Source organism: Rhamphochromis longiceps, linkage group LG3 (genome assembly GCF_057381845.1).
Source record: "Rhamphochromis longiceps isolate RC_006_pf linkage group LG3, R_longiceps_female_GT1.1, whole genome shotgun sequence".
NCBI lineage: Eukaryota > Metazoa > Chordata > Actinopteri > Cichliformes > Cichlidae > Rhamphochromis > Rhamphochromis longiceps.
Genome location: NC_140559.1, coordinates 69,672,749 through 69,695,662, shown reverse-complemented (window position 1 = coordinate 69,695,662; position 22,914 = coordinate 69,672,749). Strand labels below are relative to the sequence as shown.

The 22,914-nt window shown below is 42.1% G+C and overlaps 3 protein-coding genes across 3 annotated transcripts in view; 2 read left to right on the top strand and 1 right to left on the bottom strand.

The window, feature by feature from the left end:
• Positions 1 to 9,324: 9,324 nt before the first annotated feature.
• LOC146676583 (uncharacterized) lies at positions 9,325 to 10,568 on the bottom strand. Its single transcript, XM_085402164.1, is given in 2 exon segments — positions 9,325 to 9,458; positions 9,461 to 10,568. Coding segments are annotated over 2 exon segments (1,242 nt in total).
• LOC146676582 (neuroligin-2-like) lies at positions 10,567 to 14,529 on the top strand. Its single transcript, XM_085401210.1, has 4 exons — positions 10,567 to 10,605; positions 12,240 to 12,473; positions 13,042 to 13,355; positions 13,661 to 14,529. Exons 1-4 carry the CDS (start codon positions 10,567 to 10,569, stop codon positions 14,487 to 14,489), a joined length of 1,416 nt encoding a protein of 471 aa, XP_085257336.1. The 3' UTR covers positions 14,490 to 14,529.
• A 2,867-nt stretch (positions 14,530 to 17,396) lies between these two features.
• Positions 17,397 to 22,914, top strand: part of LOC146676579 (uncharacterized) — an 86,331-nt gene continuing 80,813 nt past the window's right edge. Inside the window, exon 1 of the mRNA XM_085401209.1 lies at positions 17,397 to 19,623. Within this exon, the coding sequence (XP_085257335.1) occupies positions 17,397 to 19,623 (2,227 nt within the window). The remainder of the gene's footprint in view (positions 19,624 to 22,914) is intronic.

Sequence of the window (22,914 nt, the reverse complement as noted above, 5' to 3'; positions counted from 1 at the left end):
TTTGTATGTCGAGGTGGGTAGGAGGGTTTGAGGGTTTGGGGAGGGGTCAGAGGGAAGAGGTCTCTCAGTCTTGACAATCCACATTGATGGCATTGCATCTTTCAGCGTGTTTGTGGGTCGATTTGGATGCTCCAGGTGTGAGAGCAGCCACTCAGCCTCTGCTGCAGATGTGTGTCACAAGTTCATCTAGTAGTGAGACGGTGGCGCAAGATGGCGAGTTGAGCAGTCGCACGAATTAGGAGCTCGTTGAACTTGTCCCAGAATTTACTTTGTGTTCGTTATTGTTTCCACTCGAAAGTAGTAAAATGACTGCCCCAAGTATAGTTAAACCTGCTAAATTCAAACTCGACCTCAAAAAACAAGAAACAACATCGCCATGTGATGGAAAGGAAGACAGCAGAGAAGGAACGGATCATGACTACGTAGAAAAAACCTTGAAAAAAGAGTGGACGAGCAGCTAGCTGACCTGAGTGTGCAATGCAAGCAAGCTAGTACGATGCTAGCCAGCCTAGCCAAAGCGGTTCAGTTCAACTCGGAGGAGGTGAAAGAATGTAAACAAAAGGTTAAAGAGTTGGAGAGACGAAACGAGCAGTTGACCAAAGATAACTACGATCTCAAGGAGAGAGTGTGAGAGCAAGAAAGGTACAAAATGAGGTGGTGCCTCCGGATTAAAGGATTAGAAGAGAAAAGAGATGAAGGTGTCAGATCGCTGGTTATTGGAATTCTTGGCAAGATCGCACCTGATATGATATCAAAGCTTGAAGAATCTGTGGATGTGGTGCATAGAGTTGGGAAGAAGATTGAGAACAAGGTCCGACATATCATCATTCTGTTTGCTCTGAGACACGTGAAAGAGGAGATTTGGCGTCGCACCAAAGATTCGGCTGTCTGTAAGAACGGGGGTTTCCACTTCGCTGAGGTACTGCCGCGGGAGGACTGGGAAGAGAGGAGGCGGCTGTGGCCGCAAATTGAACAAGCCAGACGGGCTGGGAAACGGGCCTTTTTCCGGGGTCCTCATGGATACATCGAAGGACGGAGGATCATCGACGTTGAATGAAAGACTTGATGTAAGACTGTATACAGTGGAATATTATTAATGGGACAAAAGAGTTCTACTTAAAGTTAAAGGTTATTAGTCACTGAGTTGGTGACAAGTGTTACAATTTAAACTCATGTTTATATATTTTTCTTTTCTTTTTTTAAAAAAAAAAGTTATTTTCTTAGCATACTCTTATTATGGTTCACTCAAAAATTTCTTTTGGTTCATTAAACGTTCGGGGTTTGAAGGAAATTGTTAAGAGAAAGGCACTTTTTTTATTTTGCAAGGGGCAAAAATGTCACTGTCTGTTTTTACAAGAGACTCACTCTGTGGATGCCGATGTTACCTTTTGGGCTAATCAGTGGGGAGACAAGATTCTTTTCAGTCGTGGATCTAACAGATCTGGAGGTGTGGCGATTTGTTTTAATAAGTTCCCAGGGGAGATTATAACATATAAAGCTGATAGTGAGGGTCATTGGTCAACTGCAGCTTGAAGAGCGAAGGTATATTTCTAATTGTTACAAATCTTTATGGACATAATAACGAAGGTCAAAATAAACGTCTATTGGAAAATCTAACAAATGTTATTTCAGAGTTTAAAGTTATGTACCCCACAGATTACATCCTAGTAGGAGGAGACTGGAACATGACCTCAGATGAATGGATGGACAGATGGCCTCCTCGCTTAGGAAGGAGGCAACAGAATAACATTATTGAGAACTTTTCTAGTGATAATATTTTTACAGACATTTGGAGAAGTTTGAATCCTGGAGTTAAGAATTATTCATGGTTTAAACCTAATGGAGAAAGCAGGTCAAGAATTGATTATTGGTTAGTGAGCGATGACATTTTGAGGTGTACTTCACCATCTAAAATCTCCAAAGCACCCCTATCTGATCACTGTTTCATTGATCTTGTCTTAGAACCAACAAGGATGAAACGTAGTAGCAGGGGATATTGGAAATTTAATGCCAGCCTTTTAAATAAGGACAAGTATTGTGATAAAATTAGACATAAAATTACAGATATAAAAAATGATGACTCAGTAGTGGGTAATATACAGAAATGGGAACTTATTAAATTCAAAATCAGAGAATTCACTATAAAATTCTGCAAAGAACTGAACAGGGAAAAACGGGAATATGAAAGTAATTTACTTCGTGAAATAACTCAGTGCTGTAGTAAAGAAAAACTAAACGTGCAAGAAAAGAATAAATTGATGGAGTTACAAACTAAATTAGACGATCTTTACCTAGAGAAAGCCCAGGGTGCCTTTATAAGATCGAGAGCCAAGTGGATTGAGGCAGGTGAAAAGAACTCATCATATTTTAGTAAGCTGGAAAAGTGCAGACAGCAGAGAAATCTAATCTCAAGCTTGTTGATAAATGGGACTGAATGTAAAGATTTCAGAAAGATTGGAAAAGAAGTCTTCACTTTTTATTCCAAATTGTACTCCTCAGAATATTCAGCAGCTGATTCTGATAGTTTCTTTGATAAGATTCATAATCTCATCCCATGTATTGACAAGCCGTTCAAAGATCTGTGTGATTCAGAGCTTAAAATTGAGGAACTGGATTTGGTGGTCATGAAAATGGCATTAAACAAGTCCCCAGGGACAGATGGACTCACTACTAATTTTTATCAATTCTTCTGGAAGGACCTAAGAACTTTATTGTTTGATGCATTAAAGGAATCGATAGAGAAAAAAGAAGTGATGCCGAGCACGAACTGGATTTGGTGGTCATGAAACCCTGATCCCTAAATCGGGTAAGGATAAAAGAATTTTAGACAATTTAAGACCCATCACCTTACTAAACACTGACTATAAGATCCTGTCTGGAGCTGTAGCTGAGGCTAAAGAAAGGCATCTCAAACATTATCAGTGAAACACAATCAGGTTTTTTGAAAGGAAGACTAATTCATAACAATATTAGGCTGGTTTTGGATCTCCTTGAATACAGTGAATTAATCCAAGAGAGAGGGTACATCCTGTTCTTGGATTTTTACAAAGCATTTGACTCAGTTGAACATACGTTCATATTAAAAACTCTGCAGTCTTTTGGTTTTGGAGAGGAATTTATCAATGTTATAGAGATGCTATATAATGACACTAGCAGCTCTGTTTTGCTAGAACATGGTACATGTTCAAGGTTTGAGGTTAATAGAGGGATAAGGCAGGGATGTAGCAGCTCACCACTTCTGTTCATCATGGTTGCTGAGCTGTTGTCTATTTTCATCATCATCATCATCAACTTTATTTATAAAGCACTTTAAAACAACCACAGCTGACACAAAGTGCTGTACATTGGAACTGTAAAATAAAATTACATGAGATATAAATAAAAAACAAATAAAAGAAGAGTGAAATCATTAATTAAATAACTACTGCATTAAAAAAGAAACTAAGTCTCACTGAGGTTAAAAGCCAAGGAATAAAAGTGGGTTTTAAGACGTGATTTAAAAGTGGACAGTGAAGGGGCCTCTCTAACATGCATGGGCAAATTATTCCATAATTTTGGAGCCACAATAGAGAAGGCCCTGTCCCCTCTGAGCTTCCTCCTGGATCTCGGTACCTCCAGGAGCAGCTGGTCAGCTGACCTGAGAGACCGACAGGGTATGTGGGGATGAAGAAGCTCAGAGAGGTAAGGCGGGGCAAGACTGTGTAGACATTTAAAAACAAACATAAGAATTTTAAAATTAACTCTAAAAGACACAGGCAGCCAGTGCAGAGAGGCCAGCACGGGGGTTATATGCTCTCTTTTTCGAGTTCCTGTTAGGAGTCGTGCAGCCGCATTTTGAACCAGCTGCAGACGTGAGAGCAATGACTGACTGACCCCCACATAAAGTGAGTTACAGTAGTCCAGGCGGGAAGAAATAAAAGCATGGATCACTGTTTCAAGGTGCTGCCTCGAAAGAAAAGATTTTAGTCTTGCCAGTCGCCTTAAATGATAAAAACTGGACTTCACCACTGCTCTGATTTGGTTGTCCAATTTAAAATCACTGTCCAACTTAAAACCAAGGTCAGTAACAACAGATTTAAAATAGACTTCCAGGGATCCTAAAACAACAGAGGAGGACTCACAGGGACCACTGGGTCCAAACACCAACACTTCTGTTTTCTTTTTATTAAAATTTAAAAAGTTTCGAGCCAACCAAGCTTTAATGTCATCTAGACATGTCAAGAGAGGTTTTATGGAGATGGCATCCTTGCGTTTTAGTGTCAAATAAATTTGGCAGTCATCGGCATAACAGTGAAATGAGATCCCATGCCTTCTAAGGATAGAACCCAGAGGCAGTAGATACAGAGAAAAGAGCAGTGGCCCTAAAATTGAGCCCTGTGGGACACCACATGACAGAGGAGCAGAAGACGATTCGTAACCGAGAAGGCTGACAGAGAAAGTTCTATCTGACAAATAAGACCTAAACCAATTGAGTGCAGTGCCACCAATACCCACTACATCATGTAATCGAGAAATTAAAATATTGTGGTCTACTGTGTCAAAGGCAGCAGTTAGGTCAAGCAAGACAAGAACAACATGGTTACCAGAATCACATGCCAGAAGGATGTCATTAAAAACCCTTAGTAATGCAGATTCTGTGCTGTGAAGGGTTTTAAAACCTGACTGAAAAACCTCAAAGATTCCATTTTCATCTAGAAAATCTTTCAGTTGACTAAAAACAATTTTCTCTAAAACCTTGGAGACTAAAGGCAGCTTGGAAATAGGCCTATAGTTCGCTAAAACTGTGTGATCAAGGCCAGGTTTCTTAAGCAGTGGCTGTACTACTGCATGTTTGAAATTTGCAGGAACCACACCAGAAGACAGACTGCTGTTAATAATGTCAAGGACATACTGTTGTATACTAGGAAAAATTTCTTTAAAGAATTGTGGAGGGACAGGATCCCGTGGGGAACCTGTGGGCTTAATATGGCGAACCACATCCTCTAAAGAGGAGAGCGTCACAAGCTCAAACTGAGTGAAAACAGCAGCGCAAGGGACAGAGACAGAGGGGTCAGAGTCAGGAGCTGTGATAAGAGCCCTGATGGTGACAACCTTTTCAATAAAAAAGTTCAGAAAATCATTGCAAATCTCAGGAGAAACTTCCAAACAGACATTCAAAGGAGTATTAAGAACAGTGTCAATGGTCCTAAATAACACACGTGGGTTATGACAGTTGGAAGAAATAATATTTGCAAAATATTCCCTTTTTGCCTCTTTAACAGTGTTCTGGTAGCGATGCCAGCAGTCTTTGAGAATTTGAAATGATACATGCAGTTTATCCTTTTTCCACCTCCGTTCTGCTCGACGACATTCCCTCTTAACAGCACGACTGCTCTCATTAAACCAAGGCTCAGGTTTAGCCTTAAGCTGCCTGGTTTTTAAAGGAGCCACAGAGTCCATGATTTTTTGACAGCAAGAATTAAACCAGGAATGTAGGTCTTCTGTGTCAGAGGAATTATTTTGATTAAAAACAGTCACATTAAGGGGTTAACTGTGATGGGTGAACAGATAATAATCAGTCAGCTGGCAGATGATACCACCCTGTTTCTAAAAAATGAGGACCAGATTCCTTTAGCCTTGCAGGCGATCAACCATTTCTCCAAAGCTTCTGGCCTACAGCTGAATATTAATAAATGCAAAATTCTAGCTCTGCATGAGTGTCCCCTGCAAGCAATAAATAATATGCAGATCAAAAAAGAGGTGAAGTATCTGGGCATTGTAATTTGCAAGGATAAGACATCAACAGAAAATAAGAATATCTGTACCAATATAGAAAAGTGTAAGTCAATTTTAAACATGTGGCTGCAAAGGGACATAACTCTGTTTGGGAGAATCTTGCTAACCAACATGGACAGTCTGTCCAGACTCATCTATCCAGCCTTTTCTCTGCCCATACCTCCAAAACTAATTAAATCTATAAATACTCTTAATTTTAGGTTCATATGGAGGAACAAATGTCATTATATAAAGAAAAATGATGTGATTAAGAATTATGAAGAGGGTGGGGCTAATGCCACTGACTTTGATGTTATGAATGGTGTACTAAAATTGAAATGGTTAAGATCTTTCATTAGGAACAAAAATTCCTTTTGGAACATTATTCCCAATGTGATTTTTGGCAAAATGGGTGGAATAGACTTTTTGTTACGTTGTGACTTTGATTGCAGTTCGTTACCTGTTAAACTCTCAGCTTTCCATCAGCAGGTCCGTCTCTACTGGAAATTAATCTATAAACATAGCTTTACTCCTCACAACACCCCTATATGGAACAACAGGTATATCCGTTTGTGTAGGAAATCTGTGTACGTGGATGAATGGAGATCTAAAGGGATTTGGGCTGTAGCTCATTTTATGGATGATAATGGGGTCTTACTAAAACATGAGACGTTTTGTGAGAAATTTGATGTAAGATGTACTGCTAAGAGATATAAATCCCCAGTGAAAGCCATCCCAGTCCCTTTGAGATCAATGATAAAAGAAGATATTGTGCACTCTAAAATTTCTCCTGGACTGAGGCAGCTCTGCATAGCTGGAGTTGAATTTGGTGACAGCAGGTTTACAAACAAAGTGATCAGGAATATTTTGATAAATGAAATTTGCCCTAATCCGGTTAAAAGAAATTATATCCTGAAAGAATTTGAGACCATGGAGGTTAAGGCGATAAGACAAAAGTCTACAGGGAGAGCAGAATTATTAGGCAAATGAGTATTTTGTCCACATCATCCTCTTCATGCATGTTGTCTTACTCCAAGCTGTATAGGCTCGAAAGCCTACTACCAATTAAGCATATTAGGTGATGTGCATCTCTGTAATGAGAAGGGGTGTGGTCTAATGACATCAACACCCTATATCAGGTGTGCATAATTATTAGGCAACGTCCTTTCCTTTGGCAAAATGGGTCAAAAGAAGGACTTGACAGGCTCAGAAAAGTCAAAAATAGTGAGATATCTTGCAGAGGGATGCAGCAGTCTCAAAATTGCAAAGCTTCTGAAGCGTGATCATCGAACAATCAAGCGTTTCATTCAAAATAGTCAACAGGGTCGCAAGAAGCGTGTGGAAAAACCAAGGCGCAAAATAACTGCCCATGAACTGAGAAAAGTCAAGCGTGCAGCTGCCAGGATGCCAGCATAGGAAAATTGGGTTGAACAGTGAGACTGCATTTGTGGGGTTTAGAAACATCCAGAGCATCGCAACAGAAAGGTAAATAAAAAAAGTAAGAGAGAGAGAGAGATAAAGAAATAAATGAACTAATAATACATAAATGAATAGAAAAATAGAAAACACACATGTAGAAATTATTTTTGGAGAGAATCAGAAGTGAGACAGTTTGAATCCACAGTTCAGCGCAAAGATGCAGGAATTAAATCTGATTATAAAAACACATCGAGGCAACGAAGACCAGCTTACACTCAATATTAATATGAACACACAACATACACGCAATGAAGACATGCTTACACTCATGAATGTGAATACATGACATAAATGCTGAATGGTGTAGATTTAACACACTTAAAGGCTGAAGCTGAGGAATAACTCAGGAAGTTGCAGGACAATAGAGCGACTTTTGTGACAAGGAAAAAGAGACTGGGAGGACCAACCAGGGATTAGAAGCTTAAAGCAGGTTTAAAATAGTGAATTAGAAGTGGTTTCCAGCTGATTGAGCAAAAGAAGTGACGACTGTAGAAATAAAAATAAAAGAATAATAATTGAATTATGCAGCAATGTTTTGAATATGCATTTCTGTTGTCAGGGCAACTTCTCGAGATGTGACTCAATATGCAAATTAGTTGAATGAGTGGGGACAGAAAAAAAAGAAAAACTCAAGTTTCCTGTCTGAGACATGAGTGAAGTTTGCATTGAGAGAAATATATCTGTGACTGTGTGAGAAGAACTGTTTGGTAAAATATATGATAGCAGCCGCAGGACAATTAAATAAAGTCTGTGACTAAGTGCAGTCGTGCAGATTTGGAGAAGAAGTTTATAATTTAGTGATGACACATTGTTATAAAGTGTTTAGAAAGGGCTTAATGGGAATATTACTGTTGGGCAAACTGTGCGGCTTTAACAAGATTTTCTGTGTATTTAGCAGGTGAAACTCTGTCAGCTGACTTCAGACTGTCAGGAAGCTGAAGAACCTGAGGCCAACCACTGAAACATGATGTGGGCAAAATGAACAGAGGGAGGGATTTTAAAGGTGAACATTTAGGACTTACTGCAAATGTTACTATGTCAAAGTTACTGTGACTCAAACAGAGGAAATTCTGATTTTTTTCTTTCCACACCCAGCATGTTTTGGGTGTTATATGCTATTAAATACTTTTAAATAAATTAAAAAGTATTTAATAGCATACAACACCCAAAATATGCTTCGGTTCACATTTAACTCCAGAAAATCATCAATCAAAACATGGATATTACCTGACCACAGATTCGTGGTGACGTCACTGCTCTTTTAACTGTTCGGTGTCTTTGTTTGTTTGCTGGTTGTAGAAATGGTTTATATGAGCTTTGAGCTGACAGTCAGAGGTTTCTGTGGACGCTGCTCATGTCGGCACTTATATTTCTGACCTTTTCTTATAACCGATTAAACATGATCTCCTCCCTTTTGCCCCCATTTTTGGTGGTGTAGGTACAAATGATCAGGCATGACATTCTCATAATAAATAAGATACTGCAAATAATTATTTCTGCATATGTGCGATTGAAGTGAATTGAAAATGTGTATGAAATGACACTGTTTTAAAGATTTGGCCTAAATAATTTTGGAGTGAATGAGTCTAAACATGATGACCTAACTAGTGATACCCTGACACACACACACACACACACACACACACACACACACACACACACACACACACACACACACACACACACACACAGCATGTTATGCCAGTTTCAGCTGAAACTATGTTTCAAACCATGTTCCGGGTTTTTAGTTCACCATTTATGAGGCTTCAAGAAGAAAATAAAAGACAGATCTGAATGTTTGAAAATGTTTTGGAAAGATTCTGTAAAGATGAGATGAAAAATACTCAAAGGATAAATTTAATTGGTTTATTATTTAGATAAGTTGAAAAAAGTTAAACAAGTAAATGAAGAAACAAGGCAGAGGAGAGAAAAGCCCAACAATCCCCTCTGAGCAAGCAGTTGGCGACAGTGGGGAGGAAAAACTGCCTTTAAACGGGCAGGAACCTCCGGCAGAACCAGGCTCAGGAGGGGACAGTCAACGGCCGGGACTGGTTGGGGGGGTTAACAGAGGTGGAGCAAGACGAGGCTACATCAGGTGAGGAAGCAGTAGCGTCTCTCCTCCGGAACAAGTGGAACCATTTTTTCTTTTTTTTCATGCACTTTTCCACGAGCGCTTTTTTCTCCAGGATGAGATTTCTCAGCTCATCGATGGTTTCTGCGTTTTGTTCTTCAAGTTTCTCACATCTTTGTTCCACCTCTTCCAATGTTGCTTGTTGTTCTTCAAGCTTGTCTTTGAGTTGTTTGGATGTTGCCTCCTGTATCAGCTTGTCCTTGTGCATGTCTGCATTTCTCTGTTGGACCTCTTTGTGCTTGTCTTCTAACTGCTCGTTTCTTTTCTGGATTTCTTGGAGCGTGAGCTGCAGGTCTTCATGTATTTTGTCGTCTTGTTGTTTTTGCGCCTGCATTTGAGTGTGTTCACGCTTCAAGTTATTGAATTCCACCAAAATCCCCTTAACGAGCTCGGAGTTGTTTCTCGCTATCTGATCGATCCTTCTCTGCATCTGTGAGCAGCGTTTCTCCAGTTTGTCCTTTTCTTCTTCCACTTTAGTTGCTTTGTCCTCCAGCTGATTACAAAACTCTTGCAGTTTTAGATTTTTAGACTCAAAGTCCTGGACGATACGTTTTCCTTCTTTCAGTCTTTCTTGCTGTTGATCTTTCTGTTGAAGAAGGTCTTTATTTTGGCGCAGTGTTTCATCCAGGCTTTCTCTCAGCATGCGGTATTTTTCCTGCATGCTCTTCAGTTCGTGCTGCATGTCTCGTTGCTTTTTGTCCTGCTCTTCCTTCTGTTGGAGGAATTCTTTCTTTTCTTCCACAGCTTCATGGAGCTGTCTTTGGAGGAGCAGATTTTTTCGGTCCATGTATTGGAGATCCCGTTGTATCTTATCAGTCATCGTTTTCTTGTCTTGGAGCTGGTTGGTCATTTCTTTTAGTTCTGCACTCTTTTGCCTGTTTTCTTTAATGAGGTGCACAATCTGCTCTCGGCTCTGAGCAAACTTGATTCCCCAGCCCTCATTAATAATTTTTATGTCCGGCTGGCGCTGTTGTCTTTCTTCCAGCTCTTTATTTTGGGCTTCCATTCGTCTACATTTGTCCTCCAGTTGAAGTTTCTCTTCTTCAATTTGTTGCATTTTTTTCTGGAGAAGGTAGTTTTCCTTCCTACTCTCCTCTAACGCCCTTTGAAAGGATGAGGAGCCATTTGGGGAAATTGGCCGGCCACGCCAGGAAGGAGAGGTGGCGTAATCTTTTTGAATTGGTTGTTTTTTTCTTGGAAACATGTTGGAGTTTCTATACGATGACTTTGAAGAGCTTGTGGTGAACGTTTTGTAGGCTGCAAACACAGATGCTGCTGAAACGAACTAAAACTTGCTGTTTCTCACCCCTACTTAAGGAAAAACATCAAAGGACTTAAGATTCTTAAGATCTATGACATCATCACTCCCTAAGCCAATGAGATTGTCACAAGACATTTTGGAATGGGGTATTTTTTTTTAACCTGTTTTCAAACTTAACTTAAAATTTCAGTGTTTCCTGGTTGTGGACTATTGGTTAGTCCAGCCGATTAAGAAATTAATTGTCACAAACATCCCTAATATTATATAACAGACGACAGAAAACACGAGTTTTTTTTCTACTCAATAGAGGTATAATAAAAGTTTTTTTAATTATCCTACTTTTTATAAAAGAGAACATTTATTAAAGATTATGTATTTAATTAAAAAACTCTGTTCATCTAAAGCAGGGGTCAGCAACCTTTAAGACCCAAAGAGCCAAAGAGCCATAATTGGCCTATCTGGGGTTGAAAGGCTCGATAAATGCACGGCGTTTCGCCGGGTACACCGGCTTCCGCGAGTGTGATGCTTATTTTGAGCGATGAAAAAATAAGAAAATATAATTTTATTTGTATATTGCAAAATCACAATAATCTTCCAATTTAGAACTACAAGTTAAAAAAAGAACTAACATAAATAAAATACACTTCAGCTAATTTATTTTCACAAACCACGCGGAGCCGCACTATAAGGACTAAAGAGCCGCAGGTTGCCGACCCCTGATCTAAAGGGTTTAACAAAAAGGGGGAGCTTCCTGCTGGAAATTGAAATGTCCCCATGTCCCCACTGGGCGATCGTGGCTCAAGAGTTAGGAGTTCGCCTTGTAATCGAGCCCCGGCTTGGACAGTCTCGGTCGTTGTGTCCTTGGGCAAGACACTTCACCCGGCAAGACACTTCACCCGTTGCCTACTGGTGGTGGTCAGAGGGCCTGGTGGCGCCCCAGGGTGGCTGTAGCTACATCACCAGTGCGTGAATGTGTGCGTGAATGGGTGGATGACTGAGCGTGGGTGCTTAACTAGTTAAAAAAACAAACAAACATCGGTCTCTTATTTTTTATGTCACACAGGAAAGAAGCTTCAATGTCTGATGAGAAGACATTAATTTGTTGGTGTTTGTGGTGTTTGGTGCAGTTTTCTTGTTTTCTGGCTTGTTGTTTATTTACAGTGGAGATGAAGATCTCTAACAAGTTGATTTGTTCACATTTGCGCATTTTTAAGAGGAATGTGTTTTTTGAGTTTGTACACTATATGCATGTAAGGCAACCGTTTCCTTTTTCTGTATTTTTGTGTGCTGCTCTTTTAACAAAAGGGGAACAAAAGACATTTAAATCGACCTCAGATGATTTGTTTAAATTTTTACAAGGTCTTACTGAGGTGATGCAAAGTGAAACATGCTTCTTTTTTGGTAATGTGCTGGAAAAGCTTGAAAATTGACCTTGAATGTGCTTAAAAAGTGCTTGAATTTGACCCTAAAAATGTGTATGAACCCTGCATATATTGCAGTATTTACATTTTATAGTAGGAATTTCATGGCAACAGCTAATCTTTATTTTGTTTACTGGGAAATGAAATGCTGCCAATTCACAAAGCTGTGCTTCAGCTGCACTTCCTGTTGTAGACTTGTGATGCACACAGGCTCTGTTCCAGCACTCAGCATGTTCTTCCTTATTTGCTCCACCAGGGGGAGCTCCTAAACTATGACATCTTGATAGGAGTGAACCAGGGAGAGGGGCTGAAGTTTGTGGACGACAGTGAGGACAACGACGGCATCTCAGCTGCGGCGTTCGACTACACCATCTCCAACTTTGTTGACAACCTCTACGGCTACCCAGAGGGTGAGGACGCCACCTCTGTACACTGCCACTTTTTCAGTTATTCCATTTTACAGCCTCCTCTCACTTAACTGCATTTTGCAGCATCATCAGGTTTTGTCTCATTAGGAGCCGCGTTTGTTGATTTGTTCGTTTTTTTCTGTTTGCTGTATTCATTAAAATAAACGGATAATCGTCAAAATGACAAATGTGGACAATTATCAAAGCTTACATTACAATTCTGACAGCTTGAGTTCACATGAATTTTCAAAAGAATATAAAAAGCTGTGAAAGTGCTTTAAGCGTTTAAAACATGCGAGTAAAGAATGGAATCAGTAACATGTGAGCCCAGTGAAGTGCATCAAACAAGACAAGCGTGCTAAAGAGAGCCACTCATCCACATCACGGCGTGTCTGCGCCTTAACCTTTGAGGCTCTGTGGGCAGTAATGCTATCATCCCCCAGGTAGTGGGCTCCCAATCTCAGTGTCGGTGTTTCTGACAGATCGGCCTGCGAACCCCTCACAGCCGGACCACAGTCACAGTACAGACATGTTTGGATAATGCAGTCATGCTTCCTCTCTGCTGCCTGTCACTCCTTCTGTTATCAGAAAGAGTTTTTTTTCCTCTCTAGATTTCTCACTCGCTTCCTGTTTACGGACCACCAGTGGGTGGCACCAGCTGTGGCCACTGCCAAACTCCATGCTGAGTTTCAGTCCCCAGTTTACTTTTACACGTTCTACCACCACTGCCACACCGAGACGCGGCCCGAGTGGGCCGACGCCGCGCACGGAGACGAGATACCTTACGTGTTCGGCGTACCGATGATCGGTGCCACGGACCTGCTCCCGTGCAACTTCTCCAAGAACGATGTGATGCTGAGCGCTGTGGTCATGACTTACTGGACTAACTTCGCAAAGACTGGGTAGGCCTCATGTCACAGTAGTGTAAACTGTACACGTTACTGTATGTTCTCTGATAGCCTTCTAGTCATGTTGAATACTTGAATCTAGGTTGCTAGTTTAATTCCCGTGTGGCTTTGAAGAATTGAACATACTGGTTCACCAAAAGCATCCAGATCCCAGAGCAGCCGGTTGGTCTTAGATAGTTTAAAGGTTGCACAGAGAATGGGCCTCCTGTCTGTATTCAGTGTATTGATGCCACATGTTACTTATAATGGAGACTGAATATAACTTTGAACTGAAACGTTTAACCTTTATGCTCCACCAGGGACCCCAACCTGCCCGTCCCTCAGGACACCAAGTTCATTCATACCAAGCCCAACCGCTTCGAGGAGGTCATCTGGACCAAGTTCAACTGGAAGGACAAGCAGTACCTTCACATCGGTTTGAAACCTCGTGTCAGAGACAACTACAGAGCTAACAAAGTGGCCTTTTGGCTGGAATTAGTCCCTCATCTTCACAGCCTGCACGACGTGCTCTTTCCCACCACTACGCGCTCCCCCGCAGGCCGTGACCCCGGCACCATGAGGCCCAGAAACAACGTTCCTCGAACCACTCGTCATCCTTACCCTACCTTCCCATCAGATCCTGAGCCCGAGGGCTCAGAGCGCCCGCCCCAGGACCTCTTTCCCAGACACACCCGCGACTACTCCACCGAACTGAGCGTGACAGTTGCAGTTGGAGCGTCGCTCTTCTTCCTCAACATCCTGGCCTTCGCCGCCCTTTACTACAAGCGTGACAAGCGGCACGAGATGCGCCGGCACCGGCTGTCCCCTCAGCGGGGCGGCCCCGCCAACGACCTGGCTCACAGCCAGGAGGAGGAGATCATGTCCCTGCAGATGAAGGACTGGGAGCACGACGCTCACCACGACATGGAGCCCCTGCGACCCCACGACATCCTGCGGCCCGCCTGCCCTCCCGACTACACCCTGGCGCTGCGCCGCGCCCCCGACAACGTGCCGCTGATGAAGCCAAACACCATCACCGTGATCCCCAGCACCATCACCAGCATGCAGCCTCTTCACGCCTTCAACACATTCCCCTCCACCGGCCACAACAACACCCTGCCCCACCCCCACTCCACCACCAGGGTATAGTAGGGACAGGCCCGACACAGCGCCACCTAGGGACCAGGAACACTGGCTCTGCTTCCGCTCTGGAAGGGAGGCCTCTAGACGAGGGCCTTCGTTCTGTCCTCTTATTCTCTTCTTTCTCCAAAAGCAACTACACCTGCTGCGTCATGTGCTGTGAAACTTGGCAGCTCCCTCCACTGGTGGCATGTGGAGGTGCAACTGAAGTGTCCAGCAGCAGATGAGCAGTTTGGGGTGGGTGACTCAGATCTTTCAAAGATACTGTTTTCAAAGACGGTCTGCTGTTTCCAGGCTCAAGACCTCCAACATTTGTCAAAGGGACGAATGCTCTCTCGCTCCTCGCTGTTTTCTCTTTTTTACGTTGGCGTCATCTCTTTTTCCATCTCCTGTGTGTTATGTGCACATTATGCTTCTCTTTTCTACATCCGTGTTTTATTACTGCTCTCTTCCTCTCATTTGACACGCCTCCCTCCTGCTCTTCTCTAAAAATTCCCGATCTGCTGAGCAGTTTGGAGGGGGAGGCGTACACTAAACATATAACCATGAAAACACTGATATCTTTCATTCTACCAGCATTTTTAGGTGCCAAGTAAGTACTGCTGTGTTTCATTTCTCATCGAGGGAGAAGAAAAACCAAAGAAAAATAGAGTTTCGCTATTTACCGTCAACTAACAGAGTTCTGTCATGTTCTCATGACAAAGTGCCAAACTGGCCTCAGTCGTGATTTTCTTTCTTCCATCTTCTCTCTTTTTGTTGTTTTGTTTGAAGCATTTGTTTAATTGTTGTTTTTTATTGTGTGGAAAGAATTTTTCTGAAAATATAGATATAGAGAAATGATATTATATATAGTTCTATATAAAATGTGTACAAAGGAGAAAGTATATAAAAGGGTTTTCTCAGTGGGGGATCTATGCATGAATTATTTTTAAAGATGCGGGGAAAAGGACACTGTACCTGTCGATGCACGTTTCCCAAAATCTAAACGAGTCATATCGCTCCATGTTTGCTACTTTTGGTTTTTGGTTTTCTCCCGCAGAGTAAGAGCATCGCAGGAGCATCGCAGGAGCATCGCAGGAGCATCGCAGGAGCATCGCAGGAGCATCGCAGGAGCTCCTGAAGTCAAACGACGCCTTCCAGCACTCATTTATTAAAACGGAGTCGATGCCAAAAGTCTTAAACGTTAGAATCAAAGCAACAGCTGTGAACTCAGTCATGGTGTCATGTGCAGCCTCCATCTTACTGTCACTACTTTTTCATTTTAGGGTACGTGAGGTAAAGCGTCCGTCGACGCAAATCTGCTTCCGAATTTTCGCGGGACCCGCAATCGCGCGTCATCGCGCCTTTCCATTGACTTTACATGTAAACCTGACGCTCTATTCGCGTCCATCGCGTTCGGTGTGAACACACCGTTAAAGTGTGAAATAGTCACTTGTCTACTGTCTCAGTGGCTGATAGTGCCCCACAGGCCTCAATGTCAGCTTGAAGCCATTATGTTTCAATTGTTTAATGAGAAACAGATTTTGAATGAAAGCGAGGAAACTTCGGTAGCACAAAAAAGTGCCTATTCTTTGTTCCCATATGGTTCAGTCATATTACCGTCATTTCCCCCTAAGCTGTTCCCAAAGACACCAGGTTAATACTTGAAAAGGCTGCAGCGATACACAAAAATATCATCAATATTCTGTTTACTTGGTGACAACGTCGCTTTTAGCCTTCAATCAGAAAGCCTGACGTTGGCTAGTTAAGCATCGGGCTAACGTTTAACGCTTTCACTTGAGGGAAGTAACTCGTATTACTGCTACTGCTGTGTAATCTTGGTTCAATTCACAGCATATTCTACAAGTTACCCTGCAATAACTAACTGTTAGAATAGCGCCACCGTATTGTATCGCACTGAGTGCACTTCAATCCTTTATCCCGCGAGTTTGCTAGCTAGCAAAATAATAATACCAATTTTAAACAAATAACATGTGTAACGTACACACTCGAGAAAATTATTTACTAGTACTTACGCAAACTCCCCCGTTGTGAAAACGTACAAATCCTTCTTGTATTTTTCGTTTTCCAGCAAACACTCATTAAAACGGCCTCCAGGCACATTAGCGCACTCACCCCCGACTGATCAGGGAGGGGGTGAGGGGTCACACATTGAAACAGACTAACGTGCAGAGGTACAGCCCAGGCAGAGAAATGTTGCTTTTAGACTTTGTGACTCGTTTTATTTCTCTATCTGATAAGAAAACTATTCAATCAGATAGTTATTTGTGGTGAATGAAATACGGTTACAGTTTCAAGAAGTTTTAAGCACCAAATCCGAAATCCAAGCACTGCAATATTAAAATCCAATTCAATTTCTTGTTTGCTCCGAAATCTACGACATGACTATATACAGAAAAGCTTGACATGGTATGCAAAAAAAACCCCGAAGACAATACAAATACAAATACATGAACAAAAAATGTTTTAACTGTCAGTTATGTCATTTTAAAATTTTCCAAAACTAACATTTTCTTTGATTGACTGATATTAAATTGATTAGGGTCAAGTTTAGTGTGAACAATATTACACAAACAAGCACGTGTGTGCGCATGCGCACATATTAGAATCCTTCGATCCTTCTCATATGTGCGCATGCGCACATATTAGAATCGCTTCGATCGCTTGTGACGCGGTAACTTTGCTTTGATCCTTTCTGACGTCATAACTTTGCTTTGATCCCAAAACCCATAAATAGGAGCGCTCACCTGTTACTTTATGCTTAACGGACGTTGACCTGCAGCAACTGAAACCCTTTTGAGAAGTTTTGAGAGCAATTTACGAGAGAAACCAAAACAAGTTCAGTTTTGTTTCTCACCAATCCACAGCGCAAACAGACACATTACACCATGTCAGCCAACCCATCCTTCGGCTCAGATGAGCTTGGAATATCTAAAGGGACCATTTTGGGAGGCTTTCCTTGGAGAAGGAAGCTTTGGTGTTGTAACGAAATGTCGCGATACAAAAAACAACAAAACGGTTGCTATTAAAGTCAACAAGAGCGACCCTGAAATTCTGCTCCAGGCAAAACTGGAAATTTTCATCCTGGAGCAGCTACGACGCTTGGATCCAGACAGGTGCAACATTGTCGAATGGAACGGCTATTTCCTCGATGGAGAGCGCATTTGCTTGAATTTCGAACTCCTCGACCAAAGCCTGTCAGACTACATAGGGGACCGGAATAACCAAGGTCTCCCAATGAGAGAAATCAGGCCAATTTTGCATCAGCTCGCAAATGCTCTGTTCCACCTGGGTTCTGTGGGAATAGTGCATGCTGACCTCAAACCTGTCAACATCATGGTTGTGAACCGCAGTGAGTCTCAAGTCAGAGTCAAACTTATAGACTTTGGCATCGCATGTAACACCTCTGCAGTGATTCCTGGTGACTGTGTGGGGACAATTGGTTATTGTGCACCTGAGATTATGCTTGGCACTCCATATGATGAAGCAATTGACATGTGGTCTCTGGGGCTGGTAGCTGTGGAGCTTGCTACAGGGGTGCCTCTCTATCCTGGGGAAGACGATTATGACGTTTTGAAATTCATAATTGAAACTCAGGGTCAGCTACCAGATCATCTTCTAGAGTCTGGCTTGTACACTGACAGCTATTTCATCGAGGATAACCACAACGAACAGCGCTGGACATTTAAGACCCCAGAACAATTTCAATACGAGACAGATTATCGATCCAAGGAAACTCGATCGATAAAACTTAAGTGTCTCGATGACCTCGAACAACTGCTGAAGGTTAGGCGAGGACTGGAAAATGGCCAATCATTATTTGTAAGGCTAATCAAAGAAATGTTGGCCTTGGATGCAAATCAGCGCATAACACCCTCGGAGGTTCTGAAGCATCCCTTTTTCGACCCTGGCCTCTCAAGGAGAACCCCCTGCATGGACATGAATAGTACAGGGGGAGAACTCCTTGTGCTCTCTCAGCAGCCTTCAAGCTGGAAAAGTCATGGATCGCAAAAATTCAGCTGCAGTTTCCAAAACTCAGTTGAATTTCCTCAAAAAAGAGACATCAACACCTCAGCCAACCCATCTGCCTCTGAAGATGATCTTCAAATAACGAAAGGGACCATTTTAGGAGATCACCACGTGGTAGAGGCCTTCCTTGGAGAAGGAGGCTTTGGTTTGGTAACCAGATGTCGCGATACAAAAAACAACAAAACGGTTGCTATTAAAGTCAACAAGAGCGACCCTGAAATTCTGCTCCAGGCAAAACTGGAAATTTTCATCCTGGAGCAGCTACGACGCTTGGATCCAGACAGGTGCAACATTGTCGAATGGAACGGCTATTTCCTCGATGGAGAGCGCATTTGCTTGAATTTCGAACTCCTCGACCAAAGCCTGTGGGACTACATAGGGGACCGGAATAACCGAGGTCTCCCAATGAGAGAACTCAGGCCAATTTTGCATCAGCTCGCAAATGCTCTGTTCCACCTGGGTTCTGTGGGAATAGTGCATGCTGACCTCAAACCTGGAAACATCATGGTTGTGAACCGCAGTGAGTCTCCCGTCAAAGTCAAACTCATAGACTTTGGCCTCGCATGTCCTGCTTCTGCAGTGATTCCTGGTGACCGTGTGGGGACAATTGGTTATTGTGCACCTGAGGTTATGCTTGGCATTCCATACGACAAAGCAATCGACATGTGGTCTCTGGGGCTGGTAGCTGTGGAGCTTGCTACAGGGGTGCCTCTCTATCCTGGGGAAGACGATTATGACGTTTTGAAATTCATAATTGAAACTCAGGGTCAGCTACCAGATCATCTTCTAGAGTCTGGCTTGTACACTGACAGCTATTTCATCGAGGATAACCACAACGAACAGCGCTGGACATTTAAGACCCCAGAACAATTTCAATACGAGACAGATTATCGATCCAAGGAAACTCGATATATAAAACTTAAGCGTCTCGATGACCTCGAACAACTGCTGAAGGTTAGGCGAGGACTGGAAAATGGCCAAACATTATTTGTAAGGCTAATCAAAGAAATGTTGGCCTTGGATGCAAATCAGCGCATAACACCCTCGGAGGTTCTGAAGCATCCCTTTTTCGACCCTGGCCTCTCAAGGAGAACCCCCTGCACTGACATGAATAGTACAGGGGGACAAAACCTTGTGCTCTCTCAGCAGCAATCATCGTTTGGGTGGCCAGAATTCTAGGGGAGCTAGAAATTCTTGTGGAAAAAAAGCCCAAAACAATAACATCAACAAAAACAACCAATGAATATGGTCTTAAACTTGGGCACAATTTGGCTTGAAATCCATCAACTAATCTCTCAATATTCAAAGCGGAGCAGCAGAAAACTTACCATCACATCAGTCCTTCAATCAGACCTACAACAAACGTCTTCCTTCTCTCACCCCAACCGGTCGCAGCAGATGGCCGCCCCGACCTGAGCCTGGTTCTGCCAGAGGTTTCTTCCTGTAAAAAGGGAGTTTTTCCTTCCCACTGTCGCCAAAGTGCTTGCTCATAGGGGGTCATATAATTGTTGGGTTCTCTGTATGTACTATTGTAGGGTCTACCTTACAATAATACATACAGCCTTGAAGTGAGTGGTGATGTGATTTGCTGCTGAATGAATTGGGAACTAATTGGAAATCTGGATATTAATTAAATAAACCTGCTTTGAGCATCAATTAATTGTTGTTTGAAATTCTTTATAAATATATAAATATAGTGCCACTCTTCTACTGTTTAAATTGCAACTGTTTAAAACTGACTAATTTATTCATACACTTGAGCATAAACACACGCACAGTAAATGGCCTGTATTTGTACAGCGCTTTACTTAGTCCCCAAGGACCCCAAAGAGCTTTACACTACATTCAGTCATTCACACATTCACACACTGGTGATGGCAGCTACATTGTAGCCACAGCTGCCCTGGGGCGCACTGACAGAGGCGAGGCTGCCGGACACTGGCGCCACCGGGCCCTCTGACCACCACCAGTAGGCAACGGGTGAAGTGTCTTGCCCCGGGACACAACGACCGAGACTGTCGGAGGCGGGGCTCAATCTGGCAACCTTCCAATTACAGGATGAACTGCGAACTCTTGAGCCACGATTGCCCTATATACACATATACTTTACAGTACTAGTCAGTGCTTACATACTAGTTCTTTTCCCTACTTTTTCATGCTTACTGGTACAAATGCCTGTTACTAGAGTTAAATGCTATCAATGTATTCTCACAGTTATGGAACTGTACAAATGCATACAAAATAACGCTCACGTAAACATAACTGTGCACTAGTTTGCCCTTATTGCTGCAGTTTGTTTCAAGTTGTTCTCTCTCACACACACACACACACACACACACACACACACACACACACACACACACACACACACTATGTAACGTTTCAGCAAGAAAATACCGCCCCTCCCCCCCACAGTGACACCACCACCACTAGTCTGCACAGCTGACATGAGGCAGCATGGATCCATCCTTTCATGCTATTTATGCCAAATTCTGACCCGACCATCTGCATGTCAGAGCAGAAATCAAGACTCATTAGACCAGGCAACATTTATCCAATCTTCTCATGTCAAATTTTGAGAACTGTAGCTTCAATTTCCTGTTCTTAGCTGACCAAAACGCTCTTCTGCATTCTTTGGTTGCAACAAATGGTTGTATGAGCTACGGTTGCCTTCCTATCAGACATTTTTCTCTGACCGTTGACATCAATAAGGCAGTTTTTCCAAGAGAACTGCCTTTCACTGGATATTTTCTCATTTTTGTCACCGAAAAGGGTGTCTGTGTTACTTCTTGTCTTATATATATTGTCTCTGTTTTCCTCTGTCCTTTGTCAGTGTCTGTTCACCTACCCCTGTGTCTCCATATTCCCAGTGTTCAAGGTTTCCGAGTGTTTTCCCAGTTTAGGTTTTCATGGTTGGTTCTGTTTGCTACTCAGCCAGAATAAACAGCTCGCTCTTTTTAAAAGTAGGCTCCAGAATGGATGATGGCATGTTCGCATGTCTTTATGCAACACTGAGTGTGCTGAACTAAAGGTAGGCCTAGTTTCATTTTCATGGTCATTATTATCATGACAATGATTACGCCTTATTCTGATTATTTCTCCCTTTTGGAGATGTAACATTTACATGAGGGGTGTAGGAACATTTCCCCCTAAATATTTTTAGATAAATTTTTGTTGAAGTCACTGTTTTTGTCGTATTGATGATGCAGCTAGAATAAGTGCTTTTAAATAAAAGAATAACCATTCAAAGTGCTCAGTGGTGAAACTGTAACTCTTTCAGAGTTTGACAGCTGGACAAGTGATGCCGTATTTAAAGAAACATGAGATGAGTGCAGCATATTATCTGAACAGAGATCATTCAATGAGCAAGAATAAACACTGAAAGAGAAACACTTCACTGTTGATTATCATATGAAGTCTAATAAAAGCTGTTAATCTGTTAATATCCTGCTAATCTGCATACAGCAAATACAGAACATGCGACTTTAAAGCATCCAGCAAAGTGATAACTGTCCTCTGCCCACTAAGTAGTGACTCTACAAAAGATTATTTTCAATATCATCTTTATATTATATTTAGTTATTCTCCAGCGCAACAATGTAAGGAGCTCTGTGATTGGTTAGGAAAGGACAGACTGGCCACCTCGATTTTTCTTCACTGCACATTGATCCATAGCTTTGCTCTGTAAAGGCTAACAAAGTGCTTTTGCTTTACAAAGACATTCAGCGTCGGTATTCACTCTTTTAAAATGCCACTGAACACTGGAGTGAAATGGAGCCCTGATCCTCAGAGTTTTATTGTTGCTAACATTTCTTATAGATAGCACAGATAGTGCCCCACTGCAGTAATCACTCATGTCTAGATATTCCTGTTAAAAAGGAGTTTTTCCTCCCCACTGTAACATGGCAAACATAGCAAACGGATAATCCAGCTGAAGCTTCAGACAGCCGTCAGACAGTGAAACACTGCCATCTGCTGGACGCGAATAACAAAGACGCTGCTTTGACGGGTGAGGGAGTTTCAACAAGTCTGCAACGACTCAAGCATCAAACTACAGAACTATTCTAGCGGACATGGTGCTCTAATGACTGCTTCATTAACGCAGGTCAGAAAGGATCAAACATATCAATAAATCATAAAACACAAAACGTCTCTTATTGCCCGGGGCTCAGGAAGTGAGTGTGTTCCTTATAGCCCAACACGTTCTCACTCCCAACTCGTCAAACGTGTGACGCATGGTCAGGCTCCCTCTGCTTCACTTATGGACCATATGGACCACCAGGTAAGACCATTTAAACGGACAGCATTTATAGAATGACTATTAAAAGTCTGCGAGTGTCAGTAATGTTAATGTGGTTATGTTAGTAATACACCGAGTGCTAATATAACAGCTTTAAGATGCATT

Excerpts from the sequence above, each read along its gene's own strand:
- LOC146676582 (XM_085401210.1), top strand. The coding sequence starts at position 10,567 with ATGTTGGAGTTTCTATACGATGACTTTGAAGAGCTTGTG. Across the intron at positions 10,606-12,239 it reads ATGACTTTGAAGAGCTTGTG|ACTTGTGATGCACACAGGCT; the intron begins GTGAACGTTTTG and ends TTCCTGTTGTAG. Across the intron at positions 13,356-13,660 it reads ACTAACTTCGCAAAGACTGG|GGACCCCAACCTGCCCGTCC; the intron begins GTAGGCCTCATG and ends ATGCTCCACCAG.